The following is a 21,001-nucleotide window of genomic DNA, read 5'->3' as shown; positions in this document are numbered from 1 at the left end:
AGTGATCTATTTTATATACAGTAGTGTGTATATGTCAATTCCAATCTCCTAGCTTATCCTTCCCCTATATTTGGTTTTGAAATTAAAGACTAGTCATGTGGTAAAGAACTAAAGATACTAATCCTTAAGATGATTTATGTAGTGAGCAATGACATTCTTTTATGTGTAGTTAGACATGGTATATATCAATACTAGCTTTTTACTAACATTCCTGTTGGGATTCAGTTTGAAATCCTGGCATAATGTCTTTCTTAATATTTCATTAAATTACATTTTGCGATCATAATACCTCTGAAAATATGGGGAAATCTATAATCCTATCCACTCAGAAATAAGCACTCTTCTCTGTTTCACGTAGCCCTTTTCCTATGTTCTAAAAAATGAAATCAAGATCACACAATTAAAAAAATATGTGGAAGAGCAGACAATGAAGGGAAAAGAACTCCAGAGTGTCCACATGTTCAAGAGGTAATAGTTATGGTTTCTGTAGAAGCCCCCACCAGCAGCTACTCACCCTTCCTGACTTTATGCCATCTTACCCTCTCCTGCAACCAGGTGGTCATCGGACACCAGGTGCTGGCCAGGTGGTGACTCAGGAGCCTGGGATGTTCCGCCTGAGGATACCCTTTCTCAAGAGTTCTCCTTACCCCTCAGGTTCTCATAGAGATGAAACAATTTTAGATGAGCTTCATGGAAACAAAAGGTTTTTTGAGGGGGAGGTATTTTGTTTTTAAGATAAACACATGCTTAATTTTTATAGACCCTCAGTAACTACCAGTTGGATTCTCAGCAGCTTAAGTAAGCTGTCAAGTTTAAGGCAAGCTATACTCATCTCATTTTAGCCTCCCTTTTATAGTTGAACCACAGAAGTCAGAGCCCAAGATGCCTTTCCACTTTTTTGTGTGGTATAGCATTTGTCAATATTAAATTTAATTTGTCCTAAGAGCAGCTCGCTAACAGCGAGAACACAAAGCTTGCTGAACTTCACTTTGTGTGTTCAGAACAGCCAGCATAGCAAACCTAATGAAATCAGCAATATTATTCTACCAAATCTAGCTCATCTCTGTTGATTAAAAATGTTATAGGTTTAAGGACTGACCCTATAAAAAACCATTTAAAATTTAACTATTTCATCACCTATTCTGTCTCTTGTACTTTTTACATGGAAGAATATATACCAATTACCAATCCAGTGGGCCAACGTTAAGAGGTCATCATCAACAACAGACATTTATTGAGCGCCTATTGTGTGCAAGGCACTGTGCTAGGCATGGGGCTACAAAGACAAAGGAGAAACAGTCCCTGCTCTCAAAGAGCTTACAATCTAATTAGACTAACAGGACACATACATAAAAAGACAAAGGACAATCCAAGGTAGCATATAATATTAGGGCACTGAGTGGAAACAAACTGGATTGCAGCCTTTTTTTGCATTTCTATGGTGGCTCAATACCCTGAGTAGGTGGGGATGAGGGAGCTAGAATAAAGGGGTTACTCCTATTCATTTATAAGCCTTGTAGACACTCTCTCACCTCTTCCCACTCCAAAATGTCTTATGGCATGTGCTAGAACCTAGGCAGTTGGTTCACTTTTACCCCAAAGGCTTTAGTATTATAGTTCTCATTGAAGTGGCCTTTTGATAGGGTGACACACTGTCCTGGCTTTCCTGGGACTGTCCTGGTTTTGGTACAGAAAGTCCATATTTTGGAACTCCTCCCCTTCCCTCCTCCCTTGGCCATGGGGAAACCAGGATGGCACTTCTGAAAAACCTTGTCCTGTAGACCTCCCAACCTACTACGGCTATTGCTCTGGTAGGACCCAGCCCAGATCTGTTCCCCAGGTAGGTCTCTAGTTTAAAAACCTATAAGAAAGACCTTAAGAGACACCAAAGACTGCTGGTTTAAGAGTACACTGTAGACAAAAGACAGCAGGAGAGAATGATGGCAAAGACAGAATGAGGTTTAAGAGAGAAGCAATGAGGATAGAAGAAATGATTGGGTCAGGAACGAAAGATGTAAGTGGGCTAACATCACCTCCTAACACTTCAGAGAGAGAGAGTGGGAACACAGACCCTTCTTTCAGAGTGGGTCTGTTTAACAACCTGAATCATCATGCCAGTGGAATACAGGGTATATTTCTGAAATGAGGTCACTCCTACATAAGGGCAAATATTTGGACCTGTTAAATCGGTACACATGCATTTAAATAACACTCTCAGTCCTGATAGAATTTCAACATTTTCCTTCCTTCTAAATACCTTTACCTTCTAAACCAATAATTTTAATTTTTGAGGTGAGTTTTTATTTCAAAATAAGGATATAGCCTTCCATTTTAGCGTAATTCAAAAAGATCAGTAATGGAGAGAACTTCAGAAAAAAAAGGTAATCTGTCTTGAGAGCTCTTGTCTGTAATCTGATACACATATCTGGTAGGAACCTAAGGGTTCCAAGAGACCTCACAGAAATTTCTCTTTTAAGTACAGTACTTTGCGTTTTGCTTTCATTTGTTTTTTGGAGAAAAGCTCTAACTCTGCAATCTTAGGACCTTGGAAGTTCCTGCATCACTCTGGTTGTATGTCTAGCCCTTAGGAGCACATACCAGGGTTAGTGAAGCACAGGGACTTAGTTATCAAATACCCATTAACCGTAATGGAAATCACACAGCGAAGTCCTCACACAGCGAAGTCCCCACATATCCAGTGTGCTGCGAGGGAAGCAGCACACTGAATATTTACCTCTTAATGTTCTTTTAATGTATGCTTTCTTGGGTGAATATTTACTGGAGAATATTACAGGCAAGATTCCTCCTTTTATGGGCCATTTGAAGTGATTGATTTTGCCTGTGCATTCCTGTACCGTTGCTCATAATGGCTATGGCCTCTGCCAAATGTTCTTGCATTGAAATAACAGATGCCGGGGATGGGCCAGCCGTAGCTTTGTGTTACTGGGGTCTTAAAAGCTGAGAGGAAGCTGATGACACAGCTGGGGAGAGAGGAGAAAGGTATGTAACATAATGAGTATGATGTAGGCTCCAAACACAGTTGGATATTGAAATCACTGAGGTCTGTAAACATGGTTGTAGTCTTTTATATGAGTTGATTTTAATGATGTTGCGTCGTGTTAAGACTGATAGTCATGAAATGATATTGGCAAGAGAAGAATTCAGTTGCCCACAGCCAGTTCCAGCAGCACAGTTTATCAGAGTTCTAGGTATTTTCTTTAAATGCTGTAATAAAGCCACTGTCCAAGTGATAATTTCTTACATATTTATACCATAGTTTTAAAAATATAAATTCACATACTCACATATCCTAGCCACATGTAGATTTAAAATATTTCCCAATGAAGCCAGGAATTTCAGAATTCCTTTGCTTTACACTCTTTTGAGTATCTGAGAGAGAAAAGTTACAAAAAAGATGGAGCTATCATATTATCTTAAAAAAACAAAACAAAACCCCTAAAACCTGAGGATAATACAGACATTTGAGATATTATCTGATTAGGTAATATAGCTGCATCTTTGCATGTCCCAGTATGCCTTAAAAATAAAACTTGTTAAAGGAGCTACTTACATCTGAGCAATATAATCTCTTCAAGTGATGGGAAAGGTGGCCTATGAATCATTTATGTAAAATTCTTATGATTTTTTATAAGTTCATAAAGTACTGTTGGTCCAGAGTCCATGCTGTAGAAGAGATTGTGCTGGAATAGAATCCTATTGTTTCTTTAAAAAACTGAGACAATTTAAAGGACACATTCCAGTATGTTTTGGACAGACATTTCCATTGTATTGGCTTTTTACAGCTCACGCCGCACCACAATAATACCAACTTTATTTTTGCTAAATAAATATCTGGACTGTGTTTGCATCTCAATAACAGTACTCCATATAATTAATAGTACTAGTTAATGCAAAGGATGGAGTCTCAGTACTAATTAAGGAAAGGGAAAAGAGGTGGTAGTGTGAGAAAACTTCTTTAATCTCAAACCAGGTCATGTTTTGTAAAACAATGTCAGTCTCCGTACATAGTATTTGCTGGTGCCTTCAAATTTGGCATTAGAGAAATTAATGCCTCCTAAGCCATGTGTAAAGAAAACATTGGTATATTTTTTTAAAGGCTATTTTTGAACAATATTACTTGTGTAAATGAAAATCTTTCACACTAGCTGATCTTGGCTCGGAATAAAAATAAGTCCTTTATACTTCTGAAGACGAGGGAACGGCAGTGAATATAATGTAAGATTTGCAGGAAGTGAATCGGAATAGTTCATAGGATAAATGAGTCGTATGATGGGGAATCTCCTTGTATTCTCTTCTCCGCACAAACTCACAGAAATGCAGTTCCTTGCTCTTGTAGTCAGGGAATAGCATGAAAGATTCCCCCCCCCCTCCCCCCCTTAGAATAGCATGGAAGTTCTCTCTCTCTCTCTGGTGCAAGAAGCACCAGAGAAGCAGGGGATGGATTTTGGCCAATGGGTTCCATGGAAGAGGTATGTTTTTAACCGCAAGAGGGGGATAGGTAGTAGGGGGATATAAAAGGCCCCCTAAAATAAGGCTCCTGCTACTGTGGGAGCCCCATCATTCCAAGTGCAAAGTCCTCATGTGGGTCAACAAGAGGCTCGTTGAGAGAATTTCAGATCTGGAATGAAACTTAAGAGGTCCGCTGGTACAGTGACATCATTCTGCAGAAGAAGAAACTAGGGCTTTAGTGAAGTAACCTACGTCAATTATTACTAAAGCAAACTGTCTTTAAGTTTCTCTTGTTGGTATCTTTTTTGTTTGAACGACGCAGTTTTTGGTTTTCAATGTTGTCATTTGGAGCATTTCTGCATATTGGAAAAATGTCATAGCTGTTCTTGAAGCCTGAGGGTTCAAAAAATGCAATGCAACATTTCCAAGCCAAATACCGTCGCATGCTAACGATGAGCATTGGGAACACCACAACTCATCTCCCAGTTCCGGGCCTTTTCCAACCATCACTCAGGATTAAAGAATTAGGAAGGATAAATTACCACATAATCATAATCTATAAAAATACTGGCCGAGAACACACTAAAAAACTCTCAATAAATAAATATTGGGCATTTGCTTATGAAAGTCAGTGAAGATATACTCTTCAGAAATCATGTCCATACTTTCAGGCTGCTTTTTACAAATCACACATACAGAGTCCAACAAACGGCAAAGGTTCAGGTTAGGATACAATTTGATAGAAAAATGACTTTTGACGTGGTATTTCTACAAAGGAATACAACTAATGTTGAGTTCCTAATGTCTCAGTTTCGAAGGCAATACTTAAAGAGATCCAAAATGTTTTTAGCCGTGGCAACATCATTTAAATGAGAGTTCAGCCCCTACGGTAACCCCTTTTGAAAGGGACGACACTCATTAGGATGTATTCATTCTGGAATTTTCCCTTACAGACCAACTGCACTGCTGTGTAGTCACGCCTCGGAGGCACCTGTACATGGTACTTCTTGAGAACTGAAGCTACCCCGGACCCATTCTGTTCCTCTTTCAGGCCTGGTGTTTCAAGAAGTTCAGTGGCCTGATGTCTGATACAGTGGGTTCTTGGGATATCCACCTGGCCACACACATTCCTCAGAACACAGGTTTATTCTCAGGATGACTTATAGCAAGTGATTCTGGTTTCCAGTCTGGTTGAAAAAAGTGAATATTGAATGTCTGTGCCCAGTTCTTAAAGACTCTTTTCTCTGTGATAAAGCGGTGATGACTGCCCTTCCGTCCTCGCTCGTGGGAGAGGTACATCGTACATTCATCAGGTCCAAGAGGTTCGTAATAGTGATAAGGTACTGAAGGGTGATCGGGATCCCTGTAGGAGGAAAACGAGATAACTGATTAAAGCCAAAAAAAAAAAAAATTCCTTTCACAGATTTAGGTAAGATGTTATCTTTAATAAGCCGATAAACACAAACCATACTTTCAAGTTAAATGAATTCAACAAACGGTTTTGCTGATGTTTAAGCAATATGCACGTGAAGAGGATCTGAGGCTATGAAATAAACTCAGCGACCATGATTATCAAACAGCAAGATTAAACGTGAGCCTGTAGGATGCTCAGGCTTTGGGGATTTGGAAACTACGTAGTCCTAAGAGCCAGCTATAGTTATGATTTCCACTCTTGCCCCACACAGTCTGTTTAGCACAAACAGCTATGAAGATATTTACAAAACAAAAACACATCATCCTCCTTCCCCAGCCCCGCCCCACTCCAAACCCTCCAGGGGCTTCCACTTCCACTAAGAGCGTGGCCTACAGGGTGTTCCGTGATCTGGCTCCTCTCCAGAGCCTTCTCCTAATCCACTTGACCTTGTCTGCTATGCTCCCGCCTTACTGGCCTCTCCGGTGGTCATCTCGACCGAGCTGGTCCCTCGCCTGAGGCCTTGGCTATTGAGGGCAGTCACCCGGCTGGAACGTTCTCTCATCAGCTCACTCCTTCTCACTGCTGGGGATCAATGCAAATGTATCCTCCTCGGAGAGGGCTTACCTGATGCCTGCTCCTTCTCTCTATCTCACTTGCATTTATTTCCCTTGTGGCATTAATCATTCTCTGAAACTGCTGTCGTTGTTTACTTGCTTATTGTCTGTTCACGAGAGCAGGCCTTTGTCTTGTTCTTAGCAGGCGCTCAATAACTATTTTTTGAAGTTCTGTTGTTGAAAGGAATTTATATGGAGTTAGCAGCTAAACGGCGGGCCTCTAAAGACAATTCTTCCTCCAGGTATGGAAAGTGGATGATGCAAGTTTGATCGCACGGGAGAAACTCAGCAGGCACGACGCCACCATTTTTCTCTTGCTGTTTTAGACGGACAATGTACTTAAACCTAGAGTTTCTACGTTGCGAAAGTCCAAATCTTCAACCCCCGCTGTGTAGCCCGAGAGTCCCCACATTTTTCTGTCTCTATATCCCTGTCTCCGCCTCATAGGAGAAACACTGGCTCATTTGTTCAAGGTAATGTGAACAGGATTAACATGTGGTGGTGGTGAGCGCCCTGATGTAGGGTTACTAAAATATCTCACCCCCAAAGAGGTCTGGTCTCAGACTGGGTTCCATTCCACCCCACCTCTTCTGTCTTGATGTCTAAATGATAAGAGCAGTCAAGATATCCCAGCAGATAAACCCTCCTACCTTGACCTACACTCACCAAGCGGCCTTGTTGCAAGACTAAGCTCTTCTTGGTCTCTTCTTAGCGCTTCTCTTAAAAAGTGTCCCAGCTTCCTGCAAACCACCTTACAGGGTTTGATGCCCTGGGGTCTCCCTCCCAGCACTCAGCTTTACTCTAAGTACAGTAACTTGGTTTCCCAGAGATGCTCATCCTGCTAGATACCTATTCGTTTTCTTCAGAGGAGATCAATACACAAATGGCTTTTACAGTAGCAAGTTTTCTGGGGTCAGGGATCGAAGTCTTTTATCAAGAGGGGTGTCGAGTTCATGGCTCTGAAGACAATAAACCTTTGAGCTTCCTCTCCTCTGAGGTTAAAGTTCTTCCAGGAAGAGAGATTTACTTTTGTCATGCAGCATTTAAACATTCCTCATCCTGGGTTGGATGCTGCGCTGAGTTAATAGTTTGCATCTCTATTATGCCTGTCTCAGAAGTATCTCTATGTTCTATAGTGAGACATCAGATCCCGTCCTGTCCAGTTATTATAGAGTTTGCTTATTTACTTACCCTAGAAATTGAAACCCCTTAAAATTTTAATAGAATGTGTTTTCAATATAGAAAGTGCATGGTAGGAAAAATTCAAGTTGGAACGGACCACTATGAAGAAACAAAATTAAAAAAAGAGAAATAGAAATTTGTGAGACAAGTCTCCCCAGATTCATATGGCTTAATTTGGGGAACCGTGCTAAGTTCGTGTTGCCATGGTAAACTTGGGGTTAAGCTTTTATTCCAGTACGGATCAGGTTTTAAATCTGATTCATCTAAGTTTTGGACATATTATTGGCATCAATCTGACTAAAGAGGCAATTGGGTTTCTAAAAATATCATGAGATTGATTTGACACCTAGGCATAGAGGGAAATTGGAAACCAGATAAAGGATGCTATAGGATCAATTTCCTTATTCAGGAAGACCATCTCCTTGAATGAAAATGTATCTGGCTCCACACTGCTCTCCTAAAGGGAGAATTAAATTTACATATTTGGTTCTGATGGTTTCAAAGGTGTCCAAATAACTGAGGGTTGTCTCCATGCTTTAAAACTTTGTCCAAATGGCAGAAAAGGGCTTGATGGGACTTAGAAGGCAGAGCCGAAGCAACTGCAGGGACAGCTCTGCTGTAGGTTGTCAGCCTGCCATCAGGTGTCATCCACTGTGCTGTTCAGAAAGCCCTTCCTTCAGAAAGTTCAAGCTTATAATTCCTTAAGCCTTTTTTCCCAAGCCTGACTTTCTAAAGGCTGCCATAGTTTGTTTCCCCTCCACCTGATCCAAATGAAAACAGCAATAAAAATCAGCAGACTTTCCACATCAGGAGGCTACTGCTGTAAAAGAGAGGATTCTGGAGCTCAGGTTGCTGTCTGGGGTCAGGGGATGCTCAGGGAGTGAAGGTGCAGGGGTGCGGGCTGTGTGGGCATGATAATCACAGAGCCAGTTCCCTAAGTGGCAGCAGCCTCTCATCAGCCCTCCAGGGGCCAGTGGGGGAACAAATACTGCAGAATAATGTGAAGAAGGATTGTTTTTTCTCTATAGAGAAAGCAGGTAGGGAGAATGAAAGAACTACCATGTAGGGCACAGGTATTAAAGAAATACCATGGCCTATGTTCCACCTCCATAGAGTCTGGTTTAATTGATTTGGAGAGGGTCCCAGGCATAGGTATTTTAAAAAGTGCCTTAGGTTTGAGTATCAAAATAAATAATGGCAGTATTGGATTATGAGTCCCACAAAATAAAACTGAATAAATATCCATGAGCCCATGATGATTTCAATAAATTACTGAATAAATAAATAAATGAAATACAGAATAATTCCAATTAATAATCTAGAAAGAATGAGGGAATAGAAAATCACCATTAGAACAATGCAGTAATTGTTGCAGGCAAGATGCACAGATGAATGGAATATGAGAGAGGAAAAGCATGAGGAGAAATAGGTTATTTGCATAAAGTCCCCCCAATGTATTTATTAATGACAGAGGGAAAAATTGTAACTTTACAATGAGTAAACCTGGCAGACACCACCTTCACCAAGTGACCAAGGTTAACATCGCCAGTAATAAGACATTTTGACATCATGTACCTCTTGATATGAAATGCTATTGCTTCTGTGGTATCCTTCTCAGTAATGCATAGCCTCAATCTAATAATTAGAAACTATCACACAAATCCAAAGTGATGGACATCCTACAATGACCAGAATTCTTCAAATGTGTCAGAGTCATGAAAGATAAGGAAAGACTGAGGAACTGTCACAGACTGGAGGAGACTAATGAGACATGATAAGAAAATGCAAAGGGATCCTGGATTGGGTTCTGCAGGAGAAAAATGACATCAGTAGGAAAAATGGTGAAATGTGGATAAAGTTTGAAATTTATTTGAGTATTGTACCGGTGTTAATTTCTTAGTTTTGATAATTTTGATAATTGGACCAAAATGGTAACATTAGGGGAAGCTGGGTGAAGGGTATACAAGAACTCTCCGTACACTTTTTGCAACATTTTCTGTAAGTCTAAAACTTTTTCGAAACAAAAAAATTTAAAAAGGTAACAATGTTATAAAGTTCTGTAGGACATTCTAATATGCAGCCAGGTTTAAGAAGGCTGATTTAGTTAAATACCTGCTAAGCCTCAGTGCTTAGCTTATATTATCTCCTTTATTCTCCATCAGGCGTCTAAGGTTAAGTACCACTACTCCGTGTGATGGGTGAGCATCCGGCACCCAGGGTGAGAATCCGGCGCCCAGGGTGAGAGTCCTGTGCCTGGTTTAAGCACACAGCCTCACTCATGGGCCATCCAAGATTCTAGACTTGACTCACATAGTGCTCAGTACTCCACATAGACTAACATTTAATCCTCACGTCACCCCAGTGAGAGAGGTACTGTTATTACCTCTGTTTTACAAATGAGAAAACTCATACCCAGAGAAATTGAAGAAGTTTCAGGGCCCAGATCTGAACCAAAGCTGTACTCTTAAGAGTGAGGCTCTGTGTCTTGGAAAAATTCCTGTGCCACCAGGTGGCTGTCTGCACTAATGGCACCCCGGGTTCCCGTTGGGTTGGCACCATATGGTTGAGAGCAACTCTGGCCTTGCTGCATTCTCCCAAGCACCCACCTACAGAGGTGCCCGTGCCTGGTGGGCACTGTGCAGCGGGTCAGGGTGCGAAGCACAGGTCTCATGCTCATTTACAATTCTGCCCACTGATATGTTATCAATGGCAGCAGGAGCTGGTGACGTGCCATTTTAAATCTTCTAAAGCTAGGCTGTGCAATTGGAAAGAAACCTCGTATCATTAACAGGTAAGGGTGGATATTTCCATTTCCGGGTATGATCAGGTTGACCCTGATCTCCCAGTTTGGGCTGGACGATCTAGAAGGCTACAAAGATCCTGATGAAAGAATGGTGCTTTTGCCTCTCTTGAGAGCCTCAGGTACTCTCTCCAAACACACTTTTATTCTTGGCATGGTATACAGTACCATATAGCAGGTAGTCAGGGACTGTTTGAGGGATAGTGTTGAATCCGTAGCTGTCAAGTACTTCGGTTGTTCGGAAACTGGCTCGCACTGGGGGTCTTGGGGACAGTACGGAGCATTCAGGAGGAAATGTTCCCCTAACAGGCCTTCCTACACAGCTGCTTCAGGCCCGGGAGGCCCCATGAACCACCTTTATTCTGTTGCCTCCATTTCTTGTTTTTACAGCCTCTTTTGGAAGGAAACTGCCACACACCTTGGAAGCCAGTGAAATAATACTTGTGCTTCTGGGGCACAAAAAGTGCCGAGAGCCTGCGGCTGCCCACCCGCCATGGGTCAAAGGCCCACGTGAGTCGCCTGAACCCCATACCCACACCCAGCCACTCAGGCACCTCAGGTGATGCCATAGCGTCTCATAACAGATGCATTGGAGCCATGGGACAGAGGAAGGTAATAAAAACACCCAGTGACCAGTAAGTTGGTCAAATTATAGCAAAGGTAGAAGAAGAAATTGTGGCAAAGTTAAGCATCTATGAAAAAAAAAGTACAACAATGTATTTTAAGTTCACTTCATAAAATGTGAACCACGTGGACGCATTATATTCCATACCCGTCCTCTGTAAGCGTCTGATTCTACAGGGTAGACTGGTGCCAAGTAGGAACTTGCCCTGTAATGCTGGCAGCTTTATTAATGTTCACTAGCTAATAACTCTGGCAGAATCAGCTCTCTGATATTCACGATACCTTTGAGATGTCCTTCACATTATGGATAAGATATTCATTTAGTTCCGTGACAGTGATTACTCTGAGTCGTTACTCTGCTAATTAATACTCAGGAAATGATGGGTAACAGAGAGTTGTAAACTTGGTAATGTGTTAAGTATGACCAGAAATATGACTGTTAGATAGAATTTAAATGCTTGGCCCATTGTTATCACAAATAATTTACAATGGAAAATGAGATTAAAAATACTCACCATCACTTAGTTTGGAAAGCAATGATAACAGAGCTTTTCCATTGCAATTTATAGTCCATCTAGAGAGAATGGATTTGCCTTCCCATATGGATACGGCGTGATTTAAAGGGCTATGTCCCCATAATAATATATTTTGAGGCTGTCTCTGGTGTGACACGACATTAATTTTCTCTGGCTTTCTGAACACTGATGAGCCTGGCGTCCAGTGATAGAGGCAGGATGGAGACTGATGTCTCATGCCTGAGGACCCAGTGCTGGCCTTGGCTGGGAATGATACAGGCGGCCACCAGTGACTTCTTTGGACCCTCGAAATCGGTACTTGCCACTGGCTAATTATACTCTTCACTCACCTGGCACTTTTGATCTTGGAATAAATATAGAATCAGTCTCCTAAACACCGTCAAGGAAAGGAAGGTTTTTATTTATTCGTTGAGTTAATCAATACTGAATATATACTACGTGCCAGACACAATGGCAAGAGCTAGGGACACAAACGTGGCTTGAGATAGGACCCCTTCCCATGAGGAGATTACAGGCTGATGAAGGAGACGGACATGTCACTCAGTTCGCTGAGGCAGAGCGGAAGGTGGCAGAGGCCCCAGTAGGGGCCCAGGTGGGGTCTGACTCAGATAGGAAGGCAAGGAAAGCTTGGAGGAAGAGGACCTCCAAAGCAGTGGAGGGAGGGGTTAAGAGTGTTAGCTCTTGAGCCCTGAAGACCTGAATTCAAATCCCAGCTCCATCACTTACCTGCCCCACGACTTTGGCCAGTTGTTTCATGTCCTCAAGCTTCATATGTAACATGGCGATAATAATAATGTTTATCTCCTGGGATTATCATAAAGGTTCCATGAAATGGCACCTGTACTCGTACTCAGCACAGCACCAGCGTGTGGTATGTGCAGAAAAACCATCAGCCGTTAATATTACGGTGAAGAACCGGCAGTGATCAGCCAGATTAAGAAGGAGGGCATGGATGTTCCGAGATGAGGGCAAAGGGACAGGTGTGTGCAGGGTGAGCTCCTTCTTGAGTTCCTCAGTACGGCTAAAACAAGTCTGTGAGTAGAGGAGATGAGACTAAGGTGGCTGCAGAGGTCAGGTCCTGAGGGCTTGTGTGCTAAGCTAGGGAGTGTGAACTTTCTTCTAAAAGCCGTGGGGACCTACGGAGGGGTTTAAGTGATAGAGTCAGACTTGCGGTTTATCCGACAGCACAGTGGTGTTTGGAGAGGAAAGAGAAAGACCAGAGTTGGGGAGAGCGGTCAGGAGGCTATTGCAGCACCAGATTAAGGAGGAAACTGTAGCACGCCAGTCACATGACTTTTAGTCAGCGTTAGATTCTGCCAGGTTTCGAATAACATGTCCTTCCTCTGCCGCCATGGCCATTTATACATTCACTCTTTCCATTTGTGGTGTTAAATATGAACGTGGGGTTATTCGTCTCCCTAAGGAGTCCATGTGCTAAGTAGTTTAGAGGCTACTGGAAATCTTCTTGCCAATGAATGATTCCTGGAAGTAAGCCTGGCCCTTTGGGTGGGAGGGATGAGAAGGCCAGAACTCCAGGAGAGCTGGATGGAAAATGACAGCTCCAGGCTTGTAGGAGTGAATCCACTCACACGTCTTAGAAGTCAGGCACTCATGGATGGCTCAGCTGTCTACTCCCAAGATATAATTTAGTCCCCTACTGCACCTCCCTATATATCCTAGCATATAGCAGCTGACATTCCCTTTGGGTCACTGCCACGCTAAGCTGATGGGAATGACTGCAGAAATAGTCCAGCGTTTGGTCCTCCTGTGCCTTGGTTTCCTTGGCAAGGAGAATGTGATGACTCTATTCTCCTTAAAAGTGTGTGAGAGTGTGATTTAGATTGGAAAGCGGCATGACCGTATCTTAGACCAGAGGTCATCAAGGCTGTCAATGTTCTTATTTGCCACGGGACCCTTTGTGATATGAGAGCCCACAGGTAAAACAGAGAGAAGTTCATCTGCTGCCGATGAAGCGGGGCAGGAGGGGGCAATGTTCTTTCATCTTAGCTCCTTGCCCTTGTTCCACCGGATCAGGGCAGGAGAAAGCCAGAGCTGGATGTTTCAATAAAGCCCTGCGCGTCAGAGACTACGACAGGCAGAACGTGAACATTTTCTCCCACAGGAACCTTGGGAACCTTCTGTCCCTTATGATTGAATTGTGTCCAAGTGACACGCAGGAGACCAAAGGCGGGAACCCTGTCTCATTCATCTTTGATTATGTCCCTAAGTGCCCAACACAAGTTAGGTGAATGAATCAGAGTCTCTGTGATTTGTTTAGTAAATGACTTCTTTTGAGGGTCCTAGTTGTATCTCAAAGTCTGGAAAGGTTAATTTACCCAAAAAGAGCAGTTGGCTCTCCTTTCGTTTGCTGAACCCTGGCCCCATGTGCCTAACTCTTCATTCCAGTGAGAGACTGGGCATAAAGAAGCCACAGAATGGGGGAGTCTGCTGTGAGCAGCCCGTGGGGTGTCCTGCAAGGAGCTGGAGGGAAAGTGGGATCCAATTCACATGGGAGCCTTTCGTGTCCTTGGCCCTCCCTGCCAACAAAGCACCGTTCATTAGTGCTCGCCAGACAGCTCCTTAAAATGTGCTCATGGGTGCAAACCTGCAGATGAGTGAGCCCTTTCTCCTCGTAAATTTATCCACACTTAATGTATACCAGCACTGTGCCAAGAATTCCTCATCTATTATGTCGTGGAATTATCATATAACCCCGTGAGGTAAGTACTAATGTCATCATCATCTGCAGACGTGGAAACTACAGCTTCTGAGACGGTCATTATTAACCTGCCCACGGTAACTAAGGCTCAGTGAGGTTGAATAACTTTCTCAAGGTCACATAGCTTCTGACCTTGAGAAATATGGCTCATTTTCGGTCATATAAACACCCTTTGACTACAGCACGAGAGAGAGAGGACAGGGCCATTCATTCACTCAGTATGTACGGAGCATCTGCTATAGGTCAGGACGGTACTGATCTACTGTCCTGTGCACCATGGCTCCAACAGTGATCCCAACACACAAAAGTCTCTGCCCTCGAGGTGTGTATATCCTGGTGGACTCAACCAGCATGAGGTCTGTCCTCTCACAAAAGCTTCCCTACCACTTTTGGCCCCGGTGATATCTTATCTCCCTAAGTCCTACAGCTCATGACACGTGTACCCTGCTGGCCTTAGAGTTCTTAGCTTCTTTCAAAATCAAGACCAAGGGGGAATGATCAGACTAGTAGCTGGATTAACTTACAAGTTGCTTTTTCATTTTCTGGTGGTGATACTGTTTGCAAGAGTCATTTTGACTCCAAGTGGCTTTGCTGTGCTTGTTAGATTTCTGTGTGGGTAAGGCTTATCGTAAGCCTCCAGGAAGCAAGAGCTGTGGCCTGTTCTTTGAACCCCTCCCAAAATTCTTGGTACCTTTCAGGGCAATTCTCAAGGGCTTAGGATAATATTAATAATTATTTTATATATTTTATGTATAATATTAAAGTATTAGTAACACTAATGTTATTAATAATCTTTCCTGAGCACTAACTGTGTGCTGGGCACTGTGTCAAACGTTCTACCGCCATGATCTCATTTAAGCCTCACCATGACCTGTTTCCTTTTATTATTATTTTCTTATGCCCATTTTGCAGATGAGGACAGCAAGGTTCAAGGTCACTGGTAGGAACTGGGTGCCTGGTGGTTCAGCCCATGTGTCCTGGACTTGAAGATGAAAGGAACCTGGGAATCAATCTTTACTGCTCCTTCCTTTCTTACCCTTCCTAAACAGGCACCAGGACTGAAGAGGATGCTGTCACCAGCCTAACCCTCTGCACCAGAGGATGCCCAGCACACTTCTTCACTCTCTCTGATAGGACACTGGGGTTAGGGAGCCTTCTGATGAGTCCTGGCCAAAATCATCTTATGAGAACAACTGTTGAACCTTTGGGATGGTGGCTGAGGAACAGAAATTCAGAGCGGCTGCCAACATACGGTGCACGGACGGTATCTTGACTTCCTTGCTAGTGTCATCGTATAAATTGTTCCCATCCTAAGTGCACCAAGCCATGATGAACTAAATCTGAGTAAGAGAAATGACAGGGTAACTTGCCTTTCATTTGTTTTCCATAATAAGTGCAATATTTCCTCGAACACTTTAAGTCATTAACATTTCAATTTCTTCATGCTCTTTTCCTCCGGTGCCCTAATGGCAATATTACATAATTATATCTGCCGTCTAACCATCAGCTTTGATGGCTCTTTGCATGCCCAAAGGGGCCACTGCCACTGCCTTTGTTAGCCTGTTGGTTTGAGGAGGCAGTTGGCTTTTTTACACCATCTTACCTACCTTTTTGCACAGAGGTTGTTAAAGGGGAAAACAAGGCCAGTGCATTAAGTGATGCGGAACTGGGTGAGGGTCCAGGCTCACTCTGGCCATGCACTAGGTGCTGTTCCAAGCACTTTACATGTATTCACTTATTTAATCCACCTCCAATACTCTGAGGCAGAGTCTATCATTATCATCACATCCACTTCTAATGACGAGGAAGCTGAGACACAGAGAGAATGAGTGACCTACTCAAGGTCGCACTAGGTTAGTAAGTGGCAGGGCTGGGCTTTGAACCTGTGCCGTCTGCGTCCAGACTCCACCCACTTCCTTACTACATCATGTCTTCCCTGGGGATACGTGAGTCCAGGCAGATTTCAAAGGCCTGCTCTGTCCACCCCTTTCCTTCTCCCCTGTGACCTGACTCTTACATATAAACTAGTACTGCTGCTGTGTGGTCTTTGGATTAAAAAGGGTGGGAGAAAAGTGGCAAAGTGATAATGGCACAATTAAGCATGCTTCATCATTCTTGCATCAAACCTCCAAATGGTAGAATTTGCCTAAAGGCTCACAGACTTTGAGAAGTTGTTAGGTTTAAAACACATGAAGGTATAAGCAGGCATAAATTTTAATGAACAAGTTTAAAATGCCCTCCCACCCCAGATCTTACCATTTAAATATCATGACTGAGGCCATGTGCAGGTCAGCAGGCATGCCTGAAAACTAGGAAACTTTCTGATTTTATTGGCATCGCTCCTTTAGGTTACAGGTGAATTTCAATCGGCCTTCCACAAATCAGGCCCTGAATATTTCTCAGTGTGTCTGTTAGTACACACCGAACTCTACCTGGGCACATGCCAGGAGGTAACTTAAGGTAGCAATAGAAATTATTATTACATCAAAATAATTATGCCTGTGCTTTTGGTCTTAGAAACACAAACCGAGGCTACTGATGTGGAAAGGGAAAGAGACTAAGAGGAATATTTTAATTTTGGAAAACAGGCCTTAACCGTCAAAGAAATTGCCCTCTTTAATTCATTAAAAATTACCACATTCCTTTCAAATGAGAATAAAACTAATATATTTTTTGATGAATTAATGAATTAATTAATTTATTTGGGGCTGCATTGGGTCTTTGTTGCTGTGCACGGGCTTTCTCTAGTTGTGGTGAGCAGGGACTACTCTTCATTGCAGTGTGCGGCTTCTCATCGCGGTGGCTTCCCTTGTTGCGGAGCATGGGCTCTAGGCACGGGGGCTTCAGTAGTTGTAGTTCACAGGCTGTAGAGCTCAGGCTCACTAGTTGTGGCTTACAGGCTTAGTTCTCCGCGGCATGTGGGATCTTCCCAGAGCAGGGATTGAACCCGTGTCCCCTGCATTGGCAGGCGGATTCTTAACCACTGCACCACCAGGGAAATCCCCAAAACGAATATTTCTTAATGCTTGTTCATTGTTAATATTATGCCAATTACTGCATTACTTTTGGCTGATAAATATTCAGAGGATAAATGAAGCCCACAAGATGGATTAATTCTCCAGCAGTACAAACAAAAACTTTCAATATTTTATATCACATAATTAAATGCCGTTTGCTGTTTCTAGAACCAGGACTTGGGACATGTTAATTAATTGCTTCAAGAAGACAGTAAGACATGTTTCATGGTTGATAGGTGGAATCAGATATTTATAAACACTGCACAACACTGCTGATGAATTACATTTGCAGAATAAATCCTACCTGCAGAAGTCTGGGGGCACCATGCCATAAACATTGATCCTGTCACAGAGCTCCAGGGCAATCGTCATTGTGAACCAGCCAGTGCTGAGCCAAGTGTTGGAGATCTTCCTGGAAGGAACAACAGTTAAGTGTGCAAGCTGGTAAAATAATCATTATACCCACTCCATCTTAAACCTTTTCTGGAACAAGGCTGACTGTAAACACACACACTCTCTCTCTCTCCATTTGGTAAACTCTCTCTCTCACTCTCTCTCTATCTGCTAAAGCTGGAACTTTAGCAGATAGAAATCTGTTACTCATGCCACCATATTCCATGATAATATGATAAATGATGTCTGTACTCCATCATGGTGGATTCTCAAGGGACTTCTACATAGTCAAAGATGATGATCAATGTTTCAATGTTTAAGTGCGAATTATTACCACTCAATTTCTTGTAAGATGACAATCCTCGTGTGTCGGCTCTTTATTAACTAGAATACTTGACTAGCTATAAGCATTCTTTTTTGCTCCACGCAGGGTGGATAACAAAGAGCTTACTAAATGTGAATAAACACAGTTGTCTTTATCTATCAGTTGATCAACTGATTGACCAAATGATCTTAGGGTAGAAGCTTGCCTTCGACTAGACTAATTAACACCAACATCGTGACTGAATGTCTTTCCTTAGAAGGAGTACATTCATTTGGGAATGGGCTAACGACCAGAGGAAAAGGGACACAGGGATGCTTACGTGTAACTGAGCATTTGCTTTATTTTACCTCAGAACAGTCCGAGCCCTGTGAAAATTTTTATTAAATGACCAAAAATGGACAGAATTTAAGGAATAAATCGGTGGGTTCCAACATTCATTCATTTGCCCAATCAAACATCTGTATTGAGCCCCAACCACACACCAAGTCTAAGGGTAATCGTGGAGACACAACATCAAGGTCTAATGTGACTTGTGAGGATGACTCGGTCCACCGTGCTATGCTGCTGTGGATATTAATTTCAATTCTTTGGGGGTTGCTGCATTTACTTTTTTTTTTCAGTGCTTGTGGCATGCATCATTAGCCAGTTTCAAACACCTTATCCCCAAGGTCAGACTGTCTGACTTTGCCCAGCCATAGCACCGTATGTGATGCGAATGAAAGAGCTGCAGGAAAGCTTTTCTACTTGCACTGCGTAGCACCCCTCTTTGAAAAGGAAGAGTTTTTGTTAAGCAGTTTGCATTATTTCCATTTCGCATAAGGAATAACAACCAAAAAAGACATTTTAAGATGTCTCTTGTTTTGTCACCTACCTGACAGGAATGGGTAATTTAGTCATTCCTGAGTTCGTGGCTTCAACTTTCTAGTTCTTAACTCCTTTACTCATTTTTATTTTCCATTCCATTGTATCCAGATCCAGTAATATCCCAGGAAGTACATTTAAAATATTCTCAAGATGGAAATAGCATGGATTTGTATCTTACTAGTTTCTGTTATTCACCAGCTAAATGACCTGAGGCAGGTTATTGCTGTTCTTTGAACCTTGATTTCTTATCTAGAAAGCAAGCATGGGAAGCTCTATCTTCCTGTGCTATTTCGAGGACTAAAGGAGAGAACATCATAAAAAGTTATCTAGTCTGGTGTGTTGATACATCAAGATCCCTTCCTCGCTTCTTGGTTACTAGGTTGGAGCAAATGAAATAATAATTCAACCATTACTCCCAGTGCTTTTTAGCACACACAAAACAACTGATATCCTTCCAACACTGCTACTGGCTCTTGTGTAGGAGCCATCGTCAGTAGTCAGGGCAGTACAGTAAGTCCCTTACATACGAACTTTCAAGTTGCAAACTTTCAAAGATGTGAACGTGCGTTCGCATGTCCAATCACATAAGTTAGTTCACGTGTCTGGCATACATAGTCACATGCGTGCATCCTCTACAAGTGGTTGTGCTTTTGTGTACTTTACTGTACAGTACAGTATAGAGTACAGTAGTACAGTATCTTTATTACAAGCCCAGGGTGTCATCTGTGATGAGGAAAAAAGAGCTACTACCCAGACATCACTGGATTGTTTTTTTCAAGAGGGTAGATAGAATTGAATCCAGCAAGGGAATGGAACTTGTACCATCAACATCAGGCATGAGTGACATTGCTGCTTGCCCTCCATCTCCTGTTGCTGACGCTCCTTCAGCTCTACCATCTCCCACCTCCTCTCCCTCCTCCAGTCAGTAATTCTTCTTGCCTGTTCACTCGATACCAGCTCCTGTATGTAGCTGTTGTACTGTACTTTTCAAGGTACGGTACTGTAAGATTAAAAACTTTTTTTATTTTTTGTGTTTGTTTTTTTATGTATTATTTGTGTAAAAAGTATAATAAATCTACTACAGTACAGCACTATGTAGCCAATTGTGTTAGTTGGGTACCTAGGCTAACTTTGTTGGACTTACGAACAAATTGGACTTATGAACACACTCTTAGAACGGGAAGTTTTCATATGCAGGGGACTCACTGTAATTAGAAAATTCTGGAGCCTCCAGCCTACATAGGTATTAACAATCTCCCTTGTTTTTCACCAGGGCTCTAAATTCATAAGAACTTTGGGACTGGAGGAGGTGGGACAGAGCAGAGCTGACTGAATGGGGGAGGGGAAGAGAAGGCAGTGCCTTGTCTCAAGTTAGACCTTGTCTTCACCAAGGCTGTGACCTTGAGATGGCAGGTTGTTCTAGACTTAAACTGGGAGAGTGAATAACTGGAATGATGTGGAGCCCAGGAGGAGAATGACAGCTTACTTATACCTCCAGATTCCTGATCCAAGAATCACACTCATGTCCCTATGCTTTTGAGTTGTAGGAAACACTAAGAGGGCTTTTCCCAGTGGCAGAAACTTCCCTACAACTTTGGCTTTCTTTTGTGTGATGTAGTAGAAATCACAAGCCATAACCTGAAATATAGGGGGATGTGACTCTACAGGAAAAGATGTAATGGGTAAAAATGGGGAGAATAAAAAGTGGAGGACTAAAGAAACTAAGGTGAACCTTTCTTTAAAGTGCCACTTAAAATTCCCCGGACTTGCGAAATAGTAGTCTTTTGGGATCACAGGCTATAGAAATGTAACTGCTTTGTGCTTTCTAAAAAGATTTGAACTCTTTTTCCAACAAAGGAATATCTAGTGTTTTTACACTGAATCAGCTGTAATGAAGGAATATGAAGAGCTGTCATGTGCTAATTAGGGAAAATTATCAGATATTCTTTTATATGATGAAGTAACACACTGAGCTGATAATGCTATAGTACACACTAAATTACAATTAAAGGCCTTTCTGCTCCACCAGAATCTCATTTATAA

General features: G+C 42.3%; 1 protein-coding gene across 2 annotated transcripts in view; it reads right to left on the bottom strand.

Moving 5' to 3' along the window:
• Window positions 1-5,601: 5,601 nt before the first annotated feature.
• The window catches only part of ST6GALNAC5 (ST6 N-acetylgalactosaminide alpha-2,6-sialyltransferase 5), a gene marked incomplete at both ends in the record, with an annotated part of 172,982 nt that continues 157,582 nt past the window's right edge, over window positions 5,602-21,001 (bottom strand). Inside the window, 2 exons of one of the 2 annotated variants that reach the window (XM_079934025.1) lie at window positions 5,602-5,833; window positions 17,681-17,788. In XM_079934025.1, the coding sequence (XP_079790151.1) occupies window positions 5,602-5,833; window positions 17,681-17,788 (340 nt within the window). Of the gene's footprint in view, window positions 5,834-17,680; window positions 17,789-21,001 lie in introns of those variants that run through there. The other variant, XM_079934026.1, reaches the window with a different exon arrangement.

This window comes from Stenella coeruleoalba (assembly GCF_951394435.1).
Source record: "Stenella coeruleoalba genome assembly, chromosome: 1".
NCBI classification, from domain to species: Eukaryota; Metazoa; Chordata; class Mammalia; order Artiodactyla; family Delphinidae; genus Stenella; species Stenella coeruleoalba.
The sequence above is the reverse complement of the archived record's forward strand: the minus strand, read 5'-3'. Positions and strand labels throughout refer to the sequence as shown.